At 36.2% G+C, this 17,962-nt stretch overlaps 1 protein-coding gene across 2 annotated transcripts in view; it reads left to right on the forward strand.

Moving 5' to 3' along the window:
• Window positions 1-1,570: 1,570 nt before the first annotated feature.
• Window positions 1,571-17,962, forward strand: part of LOC136031473 (zinc transporter ZIP1-like) — a 60,203-nt gene continuing 43,811 nt past the window's right edge. For both annotated transcript variants that reach the window (XM_065711102.1, XM_065711103.1), the window contains exons 1-2: window positions 1,571-1,728; window positions 12,847-12,949. In XM_065711102.1, coding sequence (XP_065567174.1) covers window positions 1,583-1,728; window positions 12,847-12,949 — 249 coding nt within the window. In that variant the 5' untranslated portion in view covers window positions 1,571-1,582. The remainder of the gene's footprint in view (window positions 1,729-12,846; window positions 12,950-17,962) is intronic.

Consider the following 17,962-nt stretch of genomic DNA (forward strand, 5'->3'; position numbering starts at 1 on the left):
ATTAACATAATACTAATTTAAAAAGCTCCTAAAAAATAGTTAAACTACACAGTTATTTTTAACAATATAATTTAATATTAAAAGTTAATTAACACCATGTACTTAGTTTACTATGCGTGTTAATCGCGTAGCCATACAGTTTATGAAAAGTATTCAGCTAAGTGCCAAACAAATTATTTAATATTTTTAAGTATTTTTTAATTACTTAAAGAATTGTTCCAACCCCTACGAGACGGATTTAATCATAGGCACTTTATGAATGTCACTGTTGAGGCTTTAATAAGGCCCTTCCTTGATTAAACAAGTCTCATATATTTGATATATATTTATTTATATATATATATATATATATATATATATATATATATATATATATATTTATATATATATATATATATATATATATATATATATATATATATATATATATATATTGTTTAGGCTGGAGGAGGAGCATCCGTAGCCGTGTTGGCCTCAGGTGGCTTGGTGCTGCAGTGAGTTATTAGTAGTAGTAGTAATATATATATATATATATATATATATATATATATATATATATATATATATATATATATATATATATATATATATATATATATATATATATGCAAGTTGGATATTTGAAATGGGTGCTACAACTTTGGAAGGCGAACTAGTCTCTGCAGCCGTTTTCAGCAACTTGGTTATCATTTAGCAGCTGCAGAGCTTGGAAAGTAATAATATAAACAAACTCTATTATCTTCTTAAAATTAGCATTTCCCAAATCCTATTACAGTCTTTAAATAAATAGAACGATCGTTACGATTAGCTTTATGAAACCCCTTATATCTAATCTCTTATTTTTACTCTGAGTTATGTACTATTTTAGTAGAATTTTTCAATTATTTATCTATTCCCGTGGTTAGAATCAAACATGTCACCGGTTTTCTGGAAGGACACGCTAAAACTCTACAACTTTCGCTCATTTTGACAATTCGATTCAAAAGCGCTCCTTCAAGAAAAGGTTAGTCAGCGTTGAATTTAGTGTGGTAATTCAAACCATATACCAGAGGAATGGTTTTAAAATGGGTTTGTAGATGACACTGTTGAGGTTTTTATAAAGCCTTTCCTTGATTAAACAATTCTCATGTATTTGATATATATTCAAGATAGATTTTTGAAATCGGTGTCGGTACTTAGGAGGGCGAACTGAATTTTGAAGCAGGTTTTAACAACATAGTTGTTGTTTAACAGATGCTGTTACAGGAAACTAATAATATACACATACTCTATTTTCTTTTTAAAATTAATGTTCTTCAAATCCTATTATATGCTTCAAATTAGCCGTGCCATCGTTACGACTAGCTTTATGGATTGCCTACTACCCGGGTCTTACTTTGGCTTTCAGTTATGTGCCAATTTGATAGGAAATATTAACTATTTTTCCTTTGCCTGCGGTTAGAATCAAACAAGTCACCAGTTTTCTGGAGGGACGTGCTAAAACTCACGAATTTTCGCTTATTTTGACATTTCTATTCCAGAACGGTCTTTCAAGTAAAGATGTGTCTACTTTGAATTTAGGGCGCTAATTCAAACTTTACACATGAGGAATGGTTTTAAAATGGAAATCATAAGCGCTCATTATATTATTCTCTCAATTATCCTAGTATTGACCGCTGCTTTTGCATTTTTCCCATTTGTTTTCATTTCTCGCCTCCGTAGTGAACATGATGTTGCCAGAAGACGCAGGTTAGTTGTACCAATCAGGCTAGTCTAGACTGTCAAATAGGGTAAGATACCCTGTAGTTGTCCATCTAATCCACTCTTTAACAACTTAAACTCGTTTCACCAATGGATCTTTCAAAATAATCTTAATAGTTGTCTAGTTACCTTTACTATTTAATTGTGTAACCTACACTGCTCACAATTTAAAATATGGACTGCAGTGGAGTCTAAACTTGGCCACAGATTTAAAGCTTAAACCCAATCATAAGCAGCACCATAGTGTTTCTTAGGTAGCCTAAAGAACAATGTTGACACAACATATTTTTTATCACAAAAGTAATAGAAAAGAAGCTGAATTGCACCAGTCCTTCAATTAAGGGAATTGTAAAACTAATTATAAACTAAAAAAATGAGTAAAGTAAACATTTGCTTTACTTTGGGTAATTTAATTGGGTAAATATTTTGCAGTTCATATAATTGACTTAGGCTACCAATAAAGTAAATGTACCACTCAATGCTGTTTTATATGTTCTTTATGAATATAAGGTAAAATTCTAGTTAATTGACTTCTTGCTATCTCAGAAAGGGTTTAGGTTAGGAAAATGAAATTCTCAGGGATGGACCTACAGGCTAAAGTATGTCCCGGGAAGGTATTTTAAAGTACCCACCCCCACTCCTTCTCCCTCTAGAGGGCCCTGAAATTTACATACATGACAGGTCTATACCTATTGAAATTTCGACAAAACAACATTTGACCTTAAATTTCACTTACTAGTTGCTTTTTCTCTGCTGTTAGTTCTGAAAATGCAATTCCTGTTATTTGAGTAGAATCTTGCTTCAAAATACCTTCCCAGGACATACTTTAGTCTATAGATTCATCCCTGAAAGTTTCATTTTCCTAACCTAAACCCTTTCTGAGATAGCAAGAAGTCAATTAACTAGAATTTTACCAAATATAATAATTGCTTTTATTGCAAATTCAATTTTAGCATGGTAAAATACAGCACCAGGCTGCCTAAGGCTAGCATAGTTACACACACTCCTCCTCCAACCCAATCTATTCAAGGCCTCCTTCTTTACACCCTCCCAAGCAGTTTCCATTTCCTTTAAATCTTTATTTATGACATCCTCCCACCCCAGACAAGGACAACCTGCTTTCCATTTAGCCCCAAACAGATTGCCAAAAAGGACAATCTTTGACAATCTGTCAGTATTCATCTTCATAATGTGGCCTAGCCATCTCAACCTTTCTTTCATTATAGCCCTAGAAAGTGGGATTGAACCACATTTTTCATACAACCAACTGTTTGAAATAGTCAGTTAGCCAGGTACCCAGACCAATCTTTAGGCACTTTCTCTGGAAAACATCTGGTAAATTTTCATCTGCTTTTTGGAGTGCCTGTGCTTCAGAGCCATATTTGACCACTGTTATCACTGTAGCTTCCAATATTCTAATCTTGGTTTGCAGACTTATTTTCCCATTCTTCCATTTTTTTTAACTGTGAAAAAAAAAAAACAACAAAAAACAGCCTGAGTCTTGGCTATTCTACTTTTAATATCTTCACTGCTCCCACCATCTTTACTAATAATGTTGTCAAGGTAAGTGAAACTGCCCACCTGATCAATATTTTCATTGCCCAACATGTGCCTTTTTGTCTTCACTTATACCTAGCATTAGTGACTTAGTCTTCTTAACATTAATTTTCAGACCTATTCTAGCTCCCTGAACTTGCAAAACCTCTCAAAATTTATTCATTTTGCTTACACTTTCATCTAATATGCCTAAATCATCAGTATAATCTAAGTCCAGGAGAATTTTTCATCCCCATTTGATTCTGTGGTCTCCAATTGCCTTTCCTGTGTGCTTTAAGATGAAGTACATCAAATTGATTCATTTAAAGGGGGATAGAACACAATCCTGCTTAACTCCTGATTTAATACAAAACCAGTTGCTAACCCCATTTCCCATGTTTACTGCAGTAGTATTATTCTCATACATAGCACAAATCACTTTAATGTAATTGTCTGGTATACTATATAAGGGTAAGACCTTTGCTGAAGCTCTTCTATCAACATAATTGAATACTTGCTCATAATCTATGAAACTGAGGACCAAAGGTGTTTGACAACAAAGGCACTTCTCAATTATCAACCTAAGAGTGAAAATTTGGTTGACACATACTCTACCTTTTACAAAACAGCAATGTTCTTCTCTTAAAACTTCATCTACTGCATATCTCAGTCTAAAAAGTATAATTAATACTAAGTAATTTGCTGCCTACAGAGACCTGACTAATGCCTTGATAATTACAACACTTACTCTTGTCACCCTTCTTATACAGTGGTTTAATTAGCTTTTCCTAAAATCAGTAGGTAATTCTGCTTTTTATGGTACTTGGTATTAACCAAGTACATATATATATATATATATATATATATATATATATATATATATATATATATATATATATATATATATATATATATATATGTACTTTGCTATATTGCTGACATAAAGCAATTGCAAATTCTGTCAGTCTGTCTGTCTTGGTTTTTCTAGTTTAGGCACTTTCAGATAAGCTAGAACAATGAAATTTGGCAGGTGTATCAGGGACCAGACCAAATTAAATTAGAGATAGTCGTTTTTCCAATTCGTCCATCTGCGCGGGGGGGGGGGGGGAGTGGGGGATGTTTAATTTGGAAAAATTTGAAAAAATGAGGCTTTTTAAACTTACAAACAGGTGATTGGATCTAAATGAAATTTGATATTTAGAAGGATATTGTGTCTCAGAGCTCTTATTATAAATCCTGAACAGATCTGGTGACATTGGGGGGCTTGGAGGGGGAAACCTAAAATCTTGGAAAATGCTTAGAGTGGAGGGATGTGAATGAAACTTGGTGGGAAAAATAACCACAAGTCCTAGATACATAATTGACATAACCGGAACGGATCTGCTCTCTTTAGGGGAGTTGGGGGGAGGGTTAATTCTGAAAAATTAGAAAAAGTGAGGTTTCTTTAACTTACAAAGGAGTGATCAAATCTTAATGAAATTTCTAATTTAGAAGGACCTTGTAACTCAGATCTCTTATTTTAAATCTCAACCGGATCCAGTGTCATTGGGGGGAGGTCAATTGGTAGGTGTGTCAGGGAGCTGTACAAATTGACTTTATAGTCATTTTCCCTGCTTTGCCCATTGGGGGGGGGGGGGCTGAAGGGAGAGGAAAAATTAGAAAAATTGAGTTATTTTTAACTTATGATTGGGTGATCAGATCTTAATGAATTTTGATATTTAGAAGTAACTTGTGTCTCAGAGCTCTTATTTTAAATCCCGACCAGCATCAAGCCTCTGATTTTCCTATTAAATCAATCTATTGATTCTTAGAATTTTGCTAGAGTTCATGCCACATGAGCTCTTGGCTCTCCTGGCCGTGTCACAAGTGCTATATGAGCTCTTAGCTCTTGTTCAAAAATCATATTCATAATCTTCAGTAGCTTATTTCTAACCACAGAGCTACCTTATTTAAGAAACTCATTTATGATACTATCAGTACATGGAGCCTTATTATTTTTTTTATTCTTTTAGTTTTGTCTCTAATTCTTCCTCACAAAACAAATCTTCCTTCACATCCGAGGTATCACAAACTTTTTCATTTTCATCTATATCTTTTCTTGCAACTGCATTTTGATTTAGCACATTCGTGAAAGTTCCACCCATCTCTCTTTCACTCTTTCCTTATCACTAACTGTGGTCCCATTCCTATATTTAACTGGGACTAATCCAGATTGACTATTCCCTCTCAATTTATTAACATGCCAGTATAATATTTTACTATTATGCCATCTAGCTGCATCTTCCAGATCCTTGACAATTTTATTTATGGCGTCCACTTCACATCTCCTTAGTTCTTATTTCAATACTTTCTCCACTTTCTTTACATTCCTTTTGTTTTTATATGATCTATCACTCAGATAATTTTTATACAAACCAGTTCTACTATCTATTAAATATAAAGCTTTTTCACTAATATTCCTAGCTGCAGTCTTAACTTTCTTCCCTAAAATACCATCAGCAACTTCACAAATTTTTTTTCTAAAATTATTCCATCCATCTTCCTAGAAAGTTGCTCTCAAATTTTCATCCTGGAGTCTATCAACATCATAACTTCCCAGGAGGTAGTTACCCTTCCAAAATTTCAGCTTGAAATTAACCTTAGACTCCACTAGATTGTGATGTTTACTTTTAACATCAATAACCGCACTCCTTTATACCCTTGTATCTTGTATTGATCCTGCTAGTCTTCAGTAATAACATAATCAATAAAGTTTGCTGTCTTACAATCAAGTGAATACCATGCCAATTTAAGGGCAATTTTATGATTAACACCATATTGGCTATAACTAGGTTTTTATACCTACAAAATTGCAAAAGTCTGTAGCCATTACTGTTTTCTTTTCCTACACGAAATTTACCTAGGCTAGGATACCATCTATCCCTATTTCTACCAACTTGAGCATTAAAATCTCCTAGTAGAAACAGCATATTTCTACCTGGTACCCTGTCTATTTGCTCCTTTAACTGCAAGTAAAGTTCATCTGAGTCACTAGTATCTCCAGCAGTTGGTTCAACAGGGGCATATACTACTATAACTGATACCCTGTTTTTTTTTGTCAAAAAATGAGCAATTAGTATTCTATCATTAATATGTTCCCAGTCTAATACAAGGCTTAGCAGCTTCCTTATTCATCATGAGCCCTACTCCTTGCCTATGTACCCCATCCTTCTTGCCTGATAAACAAATTCTATATCACCTAATTTCAAGGGATATGAGTTTCTCAAATTCCTAATAAGTCCAGTTCAAACTGTCTGAATTTGTCAGTCAAAATTTCGATACAATAGTAATTTTTTAACGTCGTAACATTCCAAGTTTCAATTTTTTTATTCTTTAAATCATTGAAATTATTTTTGCCTCAGAAAAAGCAATGATCCCGCATACCAGTGCAGGACAGGGACCAACATATCTTCTCAAGTCTACACTGAAGCGCTTAAGCCGGCTTAGAACTGGACAGCAAGAAGTCCCTGGGACCTCCAGTTTGGTTAGAGTGTTTGTGCAATCCTGGACCCATCTTCGTTGCAACATGGTTTTCAGCACTTGGCAATGTTCTTCTATCAACAACTATTATCTACAGTAACTCATTCATTATAATTTTCATAAGAGCTGAGCACCAGTCCTGAATTTTGTTTGTTTAATGTCTATTTATTTTTTATTATGTAAATATAGCACCTTTGTTTTATTATAAAAATATAGCACCTTTGCTAAATACTAACTTTTCTTCACTACTGCTCAAATAAAAATGCGCTATGGAAGCCCTAGGCTACTACTTTTTTACATGTCACCACTATTTTTTTTTCCATTGGGTGTTCAATATCCATTATAAAATAATTTCCTAAAATAAGTTTTCAGACATTTTGAAAACACATTTATACTTGTGTCTTTTGCAGATGTTCCAAAACCCCTTCTCCCCTAATAATATCCCATAACCCTTGACTCCCCAGATGTGGAACCCCTCTTGTCCCCAATAAAAACGGTGGAGCCAAGCTCCTGGTCTTCTTACATCTCCTTCTTCAGTTATAGACAGCCGGTTTTTTTGTTCAGCTTCCACTCTGCCATTAAGGCTTCTCCCAAAGCTTTCTTCTGGTTTCTCATCAAGGTTTTTCTCGACTGAGCCAGTGAATGCTGGGAAGGCTCTTAGCAATGACTTCAAGACATTTTGGTTCATGTTGGATGTTGTCTCTATCTTCCCATTTGTAAGTATGCTTAGTTCTTGCCCTTGTGTGGTAAAAAAAAGAAGTCAGTCCTTGGAGCTCCTGTTTCCTCAGATCACTTTTTGTCTCCTTGTCATCGAATTCCATTGATTGATCTATCACTCTATTCGATTAATAGATGGCTCTGGTTGATGCTTTTCAGCAGTCCCAGAGACCATTGTAAGTTTATCTTAATTGTGCCTGTTTCATGCAATCTAACGAAAGAGTGCTGTTTATTATATAGTTATTGACATTCCTAAGTGTGTCTACTGTGTGTGCCATACCATTGAAATATGATAAAGTAGCCTTAATTGGACTCTTTTCACCTGAGTTAACTGTGGCGCCATTTTTTTTTTCAAAAATTCCAAGTTTAGCTTAATTGTGCCTGTTTCATGCAATATAACGAAAGAATACTGTTTATTATATAGCTATTGACATTCCTAAGTGTGTCTAATGTGTGTGCCATACCATTGAAATATGATAAAGTAGCCTTAATTGGACTGTTTTCACCTGAGTTAACTGTAGCACCATTTTTTTTTTGCAAAAATACTAAGTTTAGCTTAATTGTGCCTGTTTCATGCAATATAACAGAAGAATGCTGTTTATTATATAGTTATTGACACTATTAAGTTTGTCTCATGTGTGTGCCATGTCATTCAAATACAATAAAGAAGCCTTAATTGGACTGTTTTCACCTGAGTTAACTGTGGCGCCATCTTTTTTTGCAAAACTCGTAGCATTAGATTTGCTCGGAAGAACACCAGATGACAGACTACTGCCCCAAGAGCTCCTGTCTAACCGTAAGAAGTGGAAACGATGCCGCAAGCGTGGCGGCAAATGGGGTCAGCTGATGATCCCAGTTATTGTTTCATTAAGATTAACCAGTCTTGCTCGAAAAACCTCACCCCATTAATGTATCCTTGTTAAGATAGACTGCTCTACAAATGCCAATATGCCATCTCTTATTTCTTTCAATCAAGCTCCGATATGTTCGACTAGTAGTGATCAGCCTCCCCCCCTATTAAGGTCAGTGACTTTTAATTCGAAAAATAGAATGCCAAATTTTCTTGTTATAAACTGCCAGTCATTATGTAACAAAATGGAAGAATTTGAAGTTATCGTCTGTCAAAATAGTATCCCAATTATCGCAGTTACAGAAACGTGGAATTTTGATAGGTTGTCAGGTCATATGGCAGGCTACGAAATTTTTCTGAGCGCACGGGCTGATCGAGGTGAGCATAGACTAGGTGGAGGTGTTGCCTTGTACACACGGAAAGACATCCCCTGCAAATTATTACCGGAATTATTTGATCCAGCTCATGAAGTAATCTGGGCTATTTGCAAACCAAAATCTATTCCCTGTCACTTTTCTTGTATTATGGTCACTTCAGTATATTACCTGGAAAGTGCCTTGGAAAGGTGACTTGGTTTTCCATCTCCCAACGACTATTGATTACCTGAGAAGTATTTATAGTAGCCCAATAGCCCAGCTTTTATTGTAGGAGGAGACTTTAACCAAACCAAGAAGTGTTGGTTATCATCTTGTTTGTGTTTAAAACAAGTGGTGCACATACCCACCCACTCTTTGGGGGGCATATTGGACCTTATACTCACAAATTGTGATGATTTCTACTACCCTCCCTTTTCTCTTGGTCCCATTGGCATGTCAGACTACAACGCAATTTTGTGGAAAGCAAGAGAGTCCTTACCCAAGCCCAAACTATCCCGTGTCACTGTTCGTACTTGTACTGAGTCGGCCATCTGTGATTACGGTTGATGGATTGGCACATATGACTTCCCCGAAGTGTACAGTAACAAGCCCTTGGATACTAAGGTATCTGATTTCAATGCCACTTTACACTGTCAATACCTAAAGATCTTTACAACAAAATCATTTGTTGTTAATGAATACGACAAACCATGGATCTCTCCAGCTATTAAATCACTAATAAAAGAGAAGTCTCGCCTCTACTCCTGTGGTGATATTATCAATGGCAAGAAATTGCGAAATCAAATAGTCTCTTTGGTAGAGAAAGCAAAAGCTTGCTATGGTCGTGAAACCATACTCTACCAATTACTTACTTCAGACCCCAAAGAGTGGCACAACGCTGTGAAAAAAGTGGCCGGCCAAGCTTTTGACAGCAGTGTAAAGATTAGCAATAATGATGGGTCCTTAATCAGTGCAGAAGAAGTGAGAGAATTCTTCACCAAGATCTGCACTACCTATCCACCTATTACGGCCGATGAAAAGTCCACCATACTGGAAAAATGTGAGCCTGAGAACAACATAATAGTCAGTGAGTTCAACGTTTACACGGAACTACGGAAGATCAAACCGAATACATCTTCATACCCTGATGAATTACCTGCCAAATTGCTGCGTGAATATGCAGCCATCATAGCATTACCACTGTCCAGCATCATCAACGAGTGTTTTGCTTCCAGCTATTTCCTGTCATGGTGGAAACTGGCCTATATTAGAATTATTCCAAAAAAGCGCGCCCCTTGTGCATGCGACGATCTCACTTACACCTTGTTTGGCGAAAGTAACTGAGGTGTTCACATTCAAGTTTCTTCTGAAACAAATTCATGGGCGTATTGATAAATTCCAGTACGGTGGGCTCCCCAAGTGTAGTACTGCAATCTACCTAGTATGGATGTTTGACTGTGTCCTCCAATGGCTCAAAAAAGGTAGCTGTTTTGTCGACATTTGCGCAGTGGATTTCAGAAAGGCCTTTGCCCTAATCCGCCACCTGACTGCTGGCATGAATCTCCAGGAAATGGGTGCCAAACGACGTATCCTCGGCCTTGTACTTGACTTCTTAATTGGCCGAAGACAAAAAGTCTTTGCACTCCACGAAAACGATTCGGATTCGTCATGGTCAGATACTTCTTGAGGGCCCCACAAGGCACGAAATTAGCTGGAATAATTTTCCTGTCTGTAATTAATTCCCTGCTTAATCATCACGACCATTAAAAGTTTGTAGATGATCTGTCCATAGTGCTTGCTTACCTGGTCGAAAACAATATCATAACAAAACAGTTTTCAGACCAGTTATTTGATCAGCTAAAGACCGAATGTTTAAGTCATGATCTTACCATCAATTTAGCCAAGTCGAAGATAATTCGTTTCAACCCTCTGAAGCGGAATATAGATATGCCTCTAGTCCCTTTCCCGATTGTGAACGAAATATAAATCTTAGGAGTAACTTTCACCTGTGACTGTAGTTTCAGTGCCCATATCAATTTAACCTTCCACAAGGCTAATGCAAGCCTTCAGACACTTACCAAAATGAGGCGTTTTGGGTGTGATACTGAAAGTCTTTTCCATGCCTATATGTGTTATGTTCGCCCGGTGCTCGAGTACGCGTGCTCGGTGTGGGGTCCATCTGTTATCCGCACAGCGTACCTGTTACGCGACATAGAGTCCATCTAGAAAAGAGCAACAAGGATTATACTCCAAAACCGCGACATACCCTATGATCAAGCCCTCGCTAAATAAATTTATCTCCACTTAAAGTCCGGCTTGAATACCTTATTCAGCAATTTGGAAAATCCGTCCTAGCCAATAAGAGCCACTGATCACTACTACCCAAACCAGCCCCTGCCAATAGCCAAACTTGGGTACAAAATAAACTTGTACCCCCTAAAGTACGAACTAATCGATACGCCAACTCATTTGTGCCTTTCTTCGCATCAATTTTCAATGCTGAGTTGTAGCGTGGGATTTTTGTTTAAATGTATGATTTTGTAAAAAAAAACTGAATTTAGCTATGCTACGATAATTTTTAAATATACCGATCTTTCTCTCTCTCTCTCGCTCTCTCTCTCTCTCTCTCTCTCTCTCTCTCCCTCTCTCTCTCTCTCTCTCTCTCTCTCTCTCTCTCTCTCTCTCTCTCTCTCTCTCTCTCTCTCTCTCTCTCTCTCTCTCTCTCTCTCTCTCTCTCTCTCTCTCTCTCTCTCTCCCAAACGGTATTTCTGTTTGGAACTCAACCCAGAAACAAAACAAGAAAGGGATTTCTTTTCGGAAGTAAACCCGGAAACAGAAAAACAAGAAAGGAATTTCTAATCAGAAATTCGATGGAATGAGTGATTTTTCTGCTCAGAACAAAACCCAGAATAAGAGATATAAAGTAGTCTCCTTTTGGAAACAGAACACAGGAATAAAAGCTCATGTAGGGGACAGATGGACAGGACAGGATATCTTGGGGACCTGAAAAAGCTACCACACTATCATAGTACATATAGATTTGCCTGTGCCCAAATATCTACAAAATACAATAACTTTGGGAATAGAATCATTTGCAGAGCCCATCACGGTATCCCCCTCATAATAAACTGCTGGGGACTTCCTTTTACAAAGGGCTCAACCTCTGCTTGAACAACTTGTATGGTTATTTTAATGTTTTTTATTTTCATGTTATAATATTATTTCATCTTGTTTAACGTTATTTATTTTTATTTTTATTAATATTTTTTATTCATTTTCATTTTTTATTTTATTTTAACATATGAGCATGCAAACGGCATGAGAATATACCAAGTTTAGTCTTTAGATCCTTCTCCCTCTTAGACTTAGATACTTAGGTAGATACTTTATATTAATATGCTAAAAATAAGTTTATTTGTTTTCATAAAAACCAATAAATTTTCAAAAGAAGATAAATCCATTTATATAGACTGAAAAAAAAACAGGTACAAAAGTCCAGATATTTTGATCACATATGCAGCGATTGTCATCAGTACTAATGTAATATAATTGAAACTAGCATATTTATACACACACACACAAAAAAAAAAAATGTTTTGGGTCATTCAGAAAATGATGAACTTCCGGATTATTCACTAGATTTTTTTCAGAGAGTTCACTGAATAAGTAGCCTACATTCAAAGTCTTGATGTAAATTTCTGTCGTTTTAAGTTTTACTGTGCTCCTTACTTTCAGTTAAAAAAGCTGTTTTTTAATTTAATTATCTGAAAAGGTAAACTTCTGCTTGTGAGTTTTAGGCTTGGACTTGCTTTTGAAGAATAGTTACCTACTCAAGGATTCTTGGCTCAAACCTTCAGGACCCCAGGGTATTGAATTAAAGTTGTCAGGGCACTGAAGCTTGGGATTTTTGGGTTTCTGCTATCAAATCAAAACAGTAATTAGGCTCCTGGTTTCCTGTGTATACAAAGCATTGGTGCACATGCAATGGGAGTTAAGGGTGCCTTCAAAGGTTTTTTATTGTGAAGAATAGGAAGACTTGTAGCTTAGTGATTTTTTTCATGTCTTCTCCATTCCTCCTTTTACAGTCATGAGTGCCTTAAGTACTAAAATGCGGAGTTTTATTTTCAGATATGCACGTGTCATAAGCTTAATGAGCTGCTTCTCTGGGGGTGTTTTTCTTGGAACCTGTCTTCTAGACCTTTTCCCAGATGTACAAGAAGAAATTGAAGAGGTAACTAATGTTCTATATTATTTCCTAATTATTTTAGAATTGTAAAGACAGCTAAGGTAAATCTAAATTGTATATTTTTTTTTAAGTGACTTTTTGCTTATTGGAAATAATCTGTTTAAAATAGGCGAAGCCTTTGCATCTCACATGCTTAGAGCCAATTTTATATTTCGTTTTTTTTTTAGATCTGTGTCTGTTGAGCTCCCTTTAAAGGAATTAGCAGGTAAGTTTTAATGGAATTCAACACTTGTGAGACTGATAAATGTCAAAGTTCATCATCTGTCAAAATTTTCTTTAATCAGTCAACTGGGGTCAAGTCCTTTTCTGTCTTAAATGAGACCTCTGCACTTCTGGGGGTTTTCTGTGCTGTATCAGAAAACAGTTGCACTAGTAGGTCACTCGTTCAAATACCACCCTGTTAGGGGAAGAGTAGTAGATGCAGCTATACAAAGTAGATTCTGATATTACATTGGATCCCTTGCTTAGAGGCTGTAACCTAAGAGTATCTAATAAGTGCTACAGATAGATTTTAAAACCCAGTGGGAACAAAACTATTGGTCTGTTCGAAAGGCCTTGTAATGCTGTAGACACCAAATAACACTATTTTGATGTATCCCCACATGTCGTTTCTTTGTTGTCTGAATGAACCAAATTGCTGTTTCTATTATTATTGTTGATATTATTATTATTATCGTTATTTTTATTATTATAATTATTATTTTTATTATCGTTATTGCTATAATATTATTATTATTATTATTATTATTATTATTATTGTTATTATTATTATTATTGTTATTTAATATTATTATTATTATTATGGGTGGACCCAAAAAAAGAGTGGAGACTGCAGTCACAAAGGCCCATTGACTCTACCCCCACCCCAAAAAAATAACATAACATCAAGAGCTGCTGTGCTATTTGTATCCCCCTAGAGGATCGTATTTTGAGGTAAGGCTTGTCTATCTCTTTTTTTTTGTGCTGTGTAGAATAGTGTCCCTTGGTAGTGTCAAGGGGTCTGCCATTGTTTTTCTCCTTCTTGAATCGCACTCACGAGCTTTAGACTGGCTTGGGTAGACTGCATTCATCCCTCAAAAGATAGGGAAGAGTCAACCATCAGTATAAAGCAACACCCAATCCTCAGAATCAATGCTGATAAGAGAACTTCTTTCTCGCATTTCAGATTGCTCCCCAAGGAAATTTTTCCTGTGCCATGGGTAGTGCTTTATAAGTCCTGGAAGATTGACCCCCCTGGTGTAATTTTGGTTGCCAATATTTGCTTCAATCCTTTTAACTTTGGTAGCATATACCACAAAAGACACTACCCCATGGTGAGACACTGTGCAAGACAGCCAGTTACAGTTACTGAAATTAGCAGTATTAGGCCTCTATTTGTGCCCACAACTTTCAAAGACACCACAAGAGTTGTCACCACTACCCCTGAAAATACCTTAAGGAACTCACCTTAACTTAAATTGTGCTGATCATTTAAGTGTCTTAGACAAATTTTCGGCGTCTGTCACTTATATTAGGAATAAATGAGGTTACAGAGTGCTTTTTAGGTAACAATATAATTGCTCCAGTGGAAAGTTTCATTTCTCTGGGTACTACTATTAGCAAAGATGATGAATGTAGTAAAGATTTAAAAAGTAGAATAGCCAAGGCATAGAGTGTTTGAAGGATGATTAACTACCAAAAATTGTGTTTTTTGGCCATCCATCTAGGGTCAAAAGAAAAACAAGTCGTCCGTTAATGGGGTTGGGAGTGGTTATAAGAAAGGATTTAAATGAAATTGCAACATCATGGCAAAGGGTAAAGAGTTAAGCTTTGAATAGATTGATGTGGAGGAGGAGTGTGTCCACCTCTGTTGGCCTCAGGTGGCTTAGTTTTGGCAGCTGTTGTATAGCCCTTTAAAAATAGGATTAGAGGAGCACCTATAATCTTAATATTGCTAATCATGCGCATTCTGTTCGTGTGGAATCCAGGTGTCTTTGCTTTCCTTGCGTGTTTTTACCATAGTTAATTTAGTCAATAGTTTATGGCAACATACTGTAAGTACAGAGCAACTTGTGCTAATAGTAACTGAAACACTTGGTAAAGAGAGTGTTGATTACAATATATACATCAAAAGAATCAGCTTTATATGTTGATTCTAAATATGTAAGAATTTACTTCTACTTTTTTGAAAAGTGGCTATACTTCCCCAAAAGGGTGAGGGATCTTGATCAAATTCAGCCTGTCAGAAAGCCCTATCTTACAGAAATACAAAATTTTGCATTGTTTCCAAGCCCAACTATTTTGTAGTTCCAATGGTAGAGCACTTGCTTAGCTTGCAAGGATAATTTTGATCAATGCCCCACATATTCACTTTTTAGCCATTCTAGTTGAGTGATTGGCATGCTAGACTCTAATTTAACAAGATAAGATATTTTGAAAAGTTCCTATCACAAGCCCTGAAGGTCTGAATTCGCATTTTGGAATCTTAAAAAAACAATACAAGCCAAAAAGAGGTCATTAAAAATGGAAACTAAGAAATTGGTAAACAATACCAAACAACAACATTAGAATGAATTCATTCTGAAAAATCACTGAAAGACTAAAAAATTATTCGTTAGTCAAAATAATTAAACTCCGAAATGTCTGAGCAAATTAAAAAGATTAAAACCGGTAAAACTAAAAAAAGCAAGCAAATACCGAACTTTGGCAGCACCAGTACTAAATTTCAAAAGAGGAAATCTAGCGAGATAATTTGTACATTTTTTACCATAATGAAGGGGATAAAGATTTTATCATAGCTGAAGATAAAGCAACAAATAAGGGACAAGATAGGAAGGGGTTAAAAAACTGTCCAAGGATGGCGAATCTGGGTGGAGAGTGTCTTTTGGGGAAAATGTTTTTCGTCCGAGAGTTTGCTATTGCATTTTCAAACAGTTTGTTGTAACGAACTGTAAGTAAGGAGCGATCCCTGAAACTCTGAAAAACGGAAAATTGATACCAATAGATACATCCAAAGAATCAGATTTTTATTTTGATTTCAAATGTATAGGTTTCATCAAGTTTAGTCTTACCCATCAAATGTTACGAGCTTGAGAATATTTGCCTTATTTTCGAAAAAAGGGAGAAACACCCCAAAAGGGAGAAAAACTCATTGAATCTTAATGAAAGTCACACCATCAGATTCATTGTATAAGAGAACTCTGCTGTAAAGGTTTCAATTTCCTATCTGTAAAAATGTGGATTTTTTCCACATTTGGCAAAAATGCCAGAAGAAAGGTCATGGATGCGTGTTTTTTTTTTTATTGTATCGATCCAGTAATACTACTACCAACAACTCACCACAACACCAAGCTGCCTGAGGCCAACACAGCTACGGACGCTCCTCTTCCATCCCAAGCTATCCAAAGCCTCCGTCTTTACACCCTCCCAGGAAATTTTCATTTCCATTTAATCTTTCTTTATGCCATCCTCCCACCCCAGACGAGAACGACGTGCTTTCCGTTTAGCCCTAGACTGTTGGCCGAAAAGGACAATCCTCGGCAACCTGTCATCGTTCATCCGCAGAACGTGCCCTAGGCATCTCAATCTTTCTTTCATTATAGCCATAGAAAGCGTGGTTGAACTAAATTTTTCATACAGCCTATTATTTGAAATATGGTCAGCCAGCCGGGTACCCAGAACAATCCATAGGCTATTTCTCTGGAAAACATCCAGTTAATTTTCATCCGCTTTTCGGAGCGCACATGCTTCAGAGCCATATTTGACCACTGTCATCACTGTACCTTCCAATATTCTAATCTTGGTTTGCAGACTTATCTTCCTATTCTTCCAAACTTTTTAACTGTGAAAAAACACCCTGAGCCTTGGCTATTTTACTTTTAACATCTTCACTGCTCCCACCGTCTTTACTAATAATACTACCAAGGTAAGTGAAGCTGCCCACCTGATTAATCTTTTCGTTACCCAACTTCACCTTTTCATCTTCACTTATTTCTAGCCCTAGTGACTTAGTCTTCTTAATATTAACTTTCAAACCTATTCTAGCACCCCGAACTCCCAAAACCTCTGAAAGTTCATTCATTTTGCTCACACTTCCATCTAGGATGCTTAAATCCTAGAATATAGTGAGAGGGCTCATTCGGACGGAAACTAAAAGTTCTAGCACCTTTTCTAAGTGGCAAAAAATAGAGGACTACTAGGACCCCTCCCACGCTAATTTTTTCCAAGGTCTCCCGATCAAAATTTTGAGATAGCCATTTAGTTCAGCATAGTCGAAAAATCTAATTATCATGTGCTTAAGGATGACTTAATGCCCCACAGTCCCCCGGGAAAGGGCCACAGGTTGTGAACTTTGCCCATTGTTTGCATGTAGTATTGGTTATTGGGAAGTTTACTGACGTTTTCAGCGGGGAGTTTTTCTGGTGGGGTGTCTAGGGGAGAAAGCAACGTGGGAAGATCTTTCCATGGATGGGTAAGGGAATTTAAAGGGGACCGGATTTCCCAGCATTATTTAAAAACGATCAGAAAGTAAATTGAAAAAACAGTTTTTTTTTAACTCAAAGTAAGGAGCAACATTATTATTTAAAATGAACAGAAATTATTATACAATAATTATTGCGTTAATACCTCGCTCTTTACGCAAAAGTTTTTTTTTGTACTTTCAAAAGAGCTATTTATTCTAATTAAACCCTTTGGAATTCAGGGGCCATTCTTAAGGAATTGGAACAAATTTTGAGCTTTAGCGTAAGGAGTGAGGTATTGACGAGGGGACAAACCCCCTCATATAAGTAATAATTTCTGTTTGTTTTAAGTTTTAAGGTCTCTGCTTACTTTCAGTCGAAAAAACTTGTTTTTTTTTTTTATTTAATTGCAAAATGGAGGCACAACATAACTCTTCTGCGCTCAAGTTGCTCTGACCTGGCTTTTCTTTAGAAAAAGAGAGCAAAAAACCTTGGCTTCTATGAAAATTATTCGCTGGGCTCTTTGTAGTTTAGATTCCATTTTTTTTTTATTCTTCTT

This window comes from Artemia franciscana, chromosome 9, assembly GCF_032884065.1.
Source record: "Artemia franciscana chromosome 9, ASM3288406v1, whole genome shotgun sequence".
Taxonomy (NCBI): Eukaryota; Metazoa; Arthropoda; class Branchiopoda; order Anostraca; family Artemiidae; genus Artemia; species Artemia franciscana.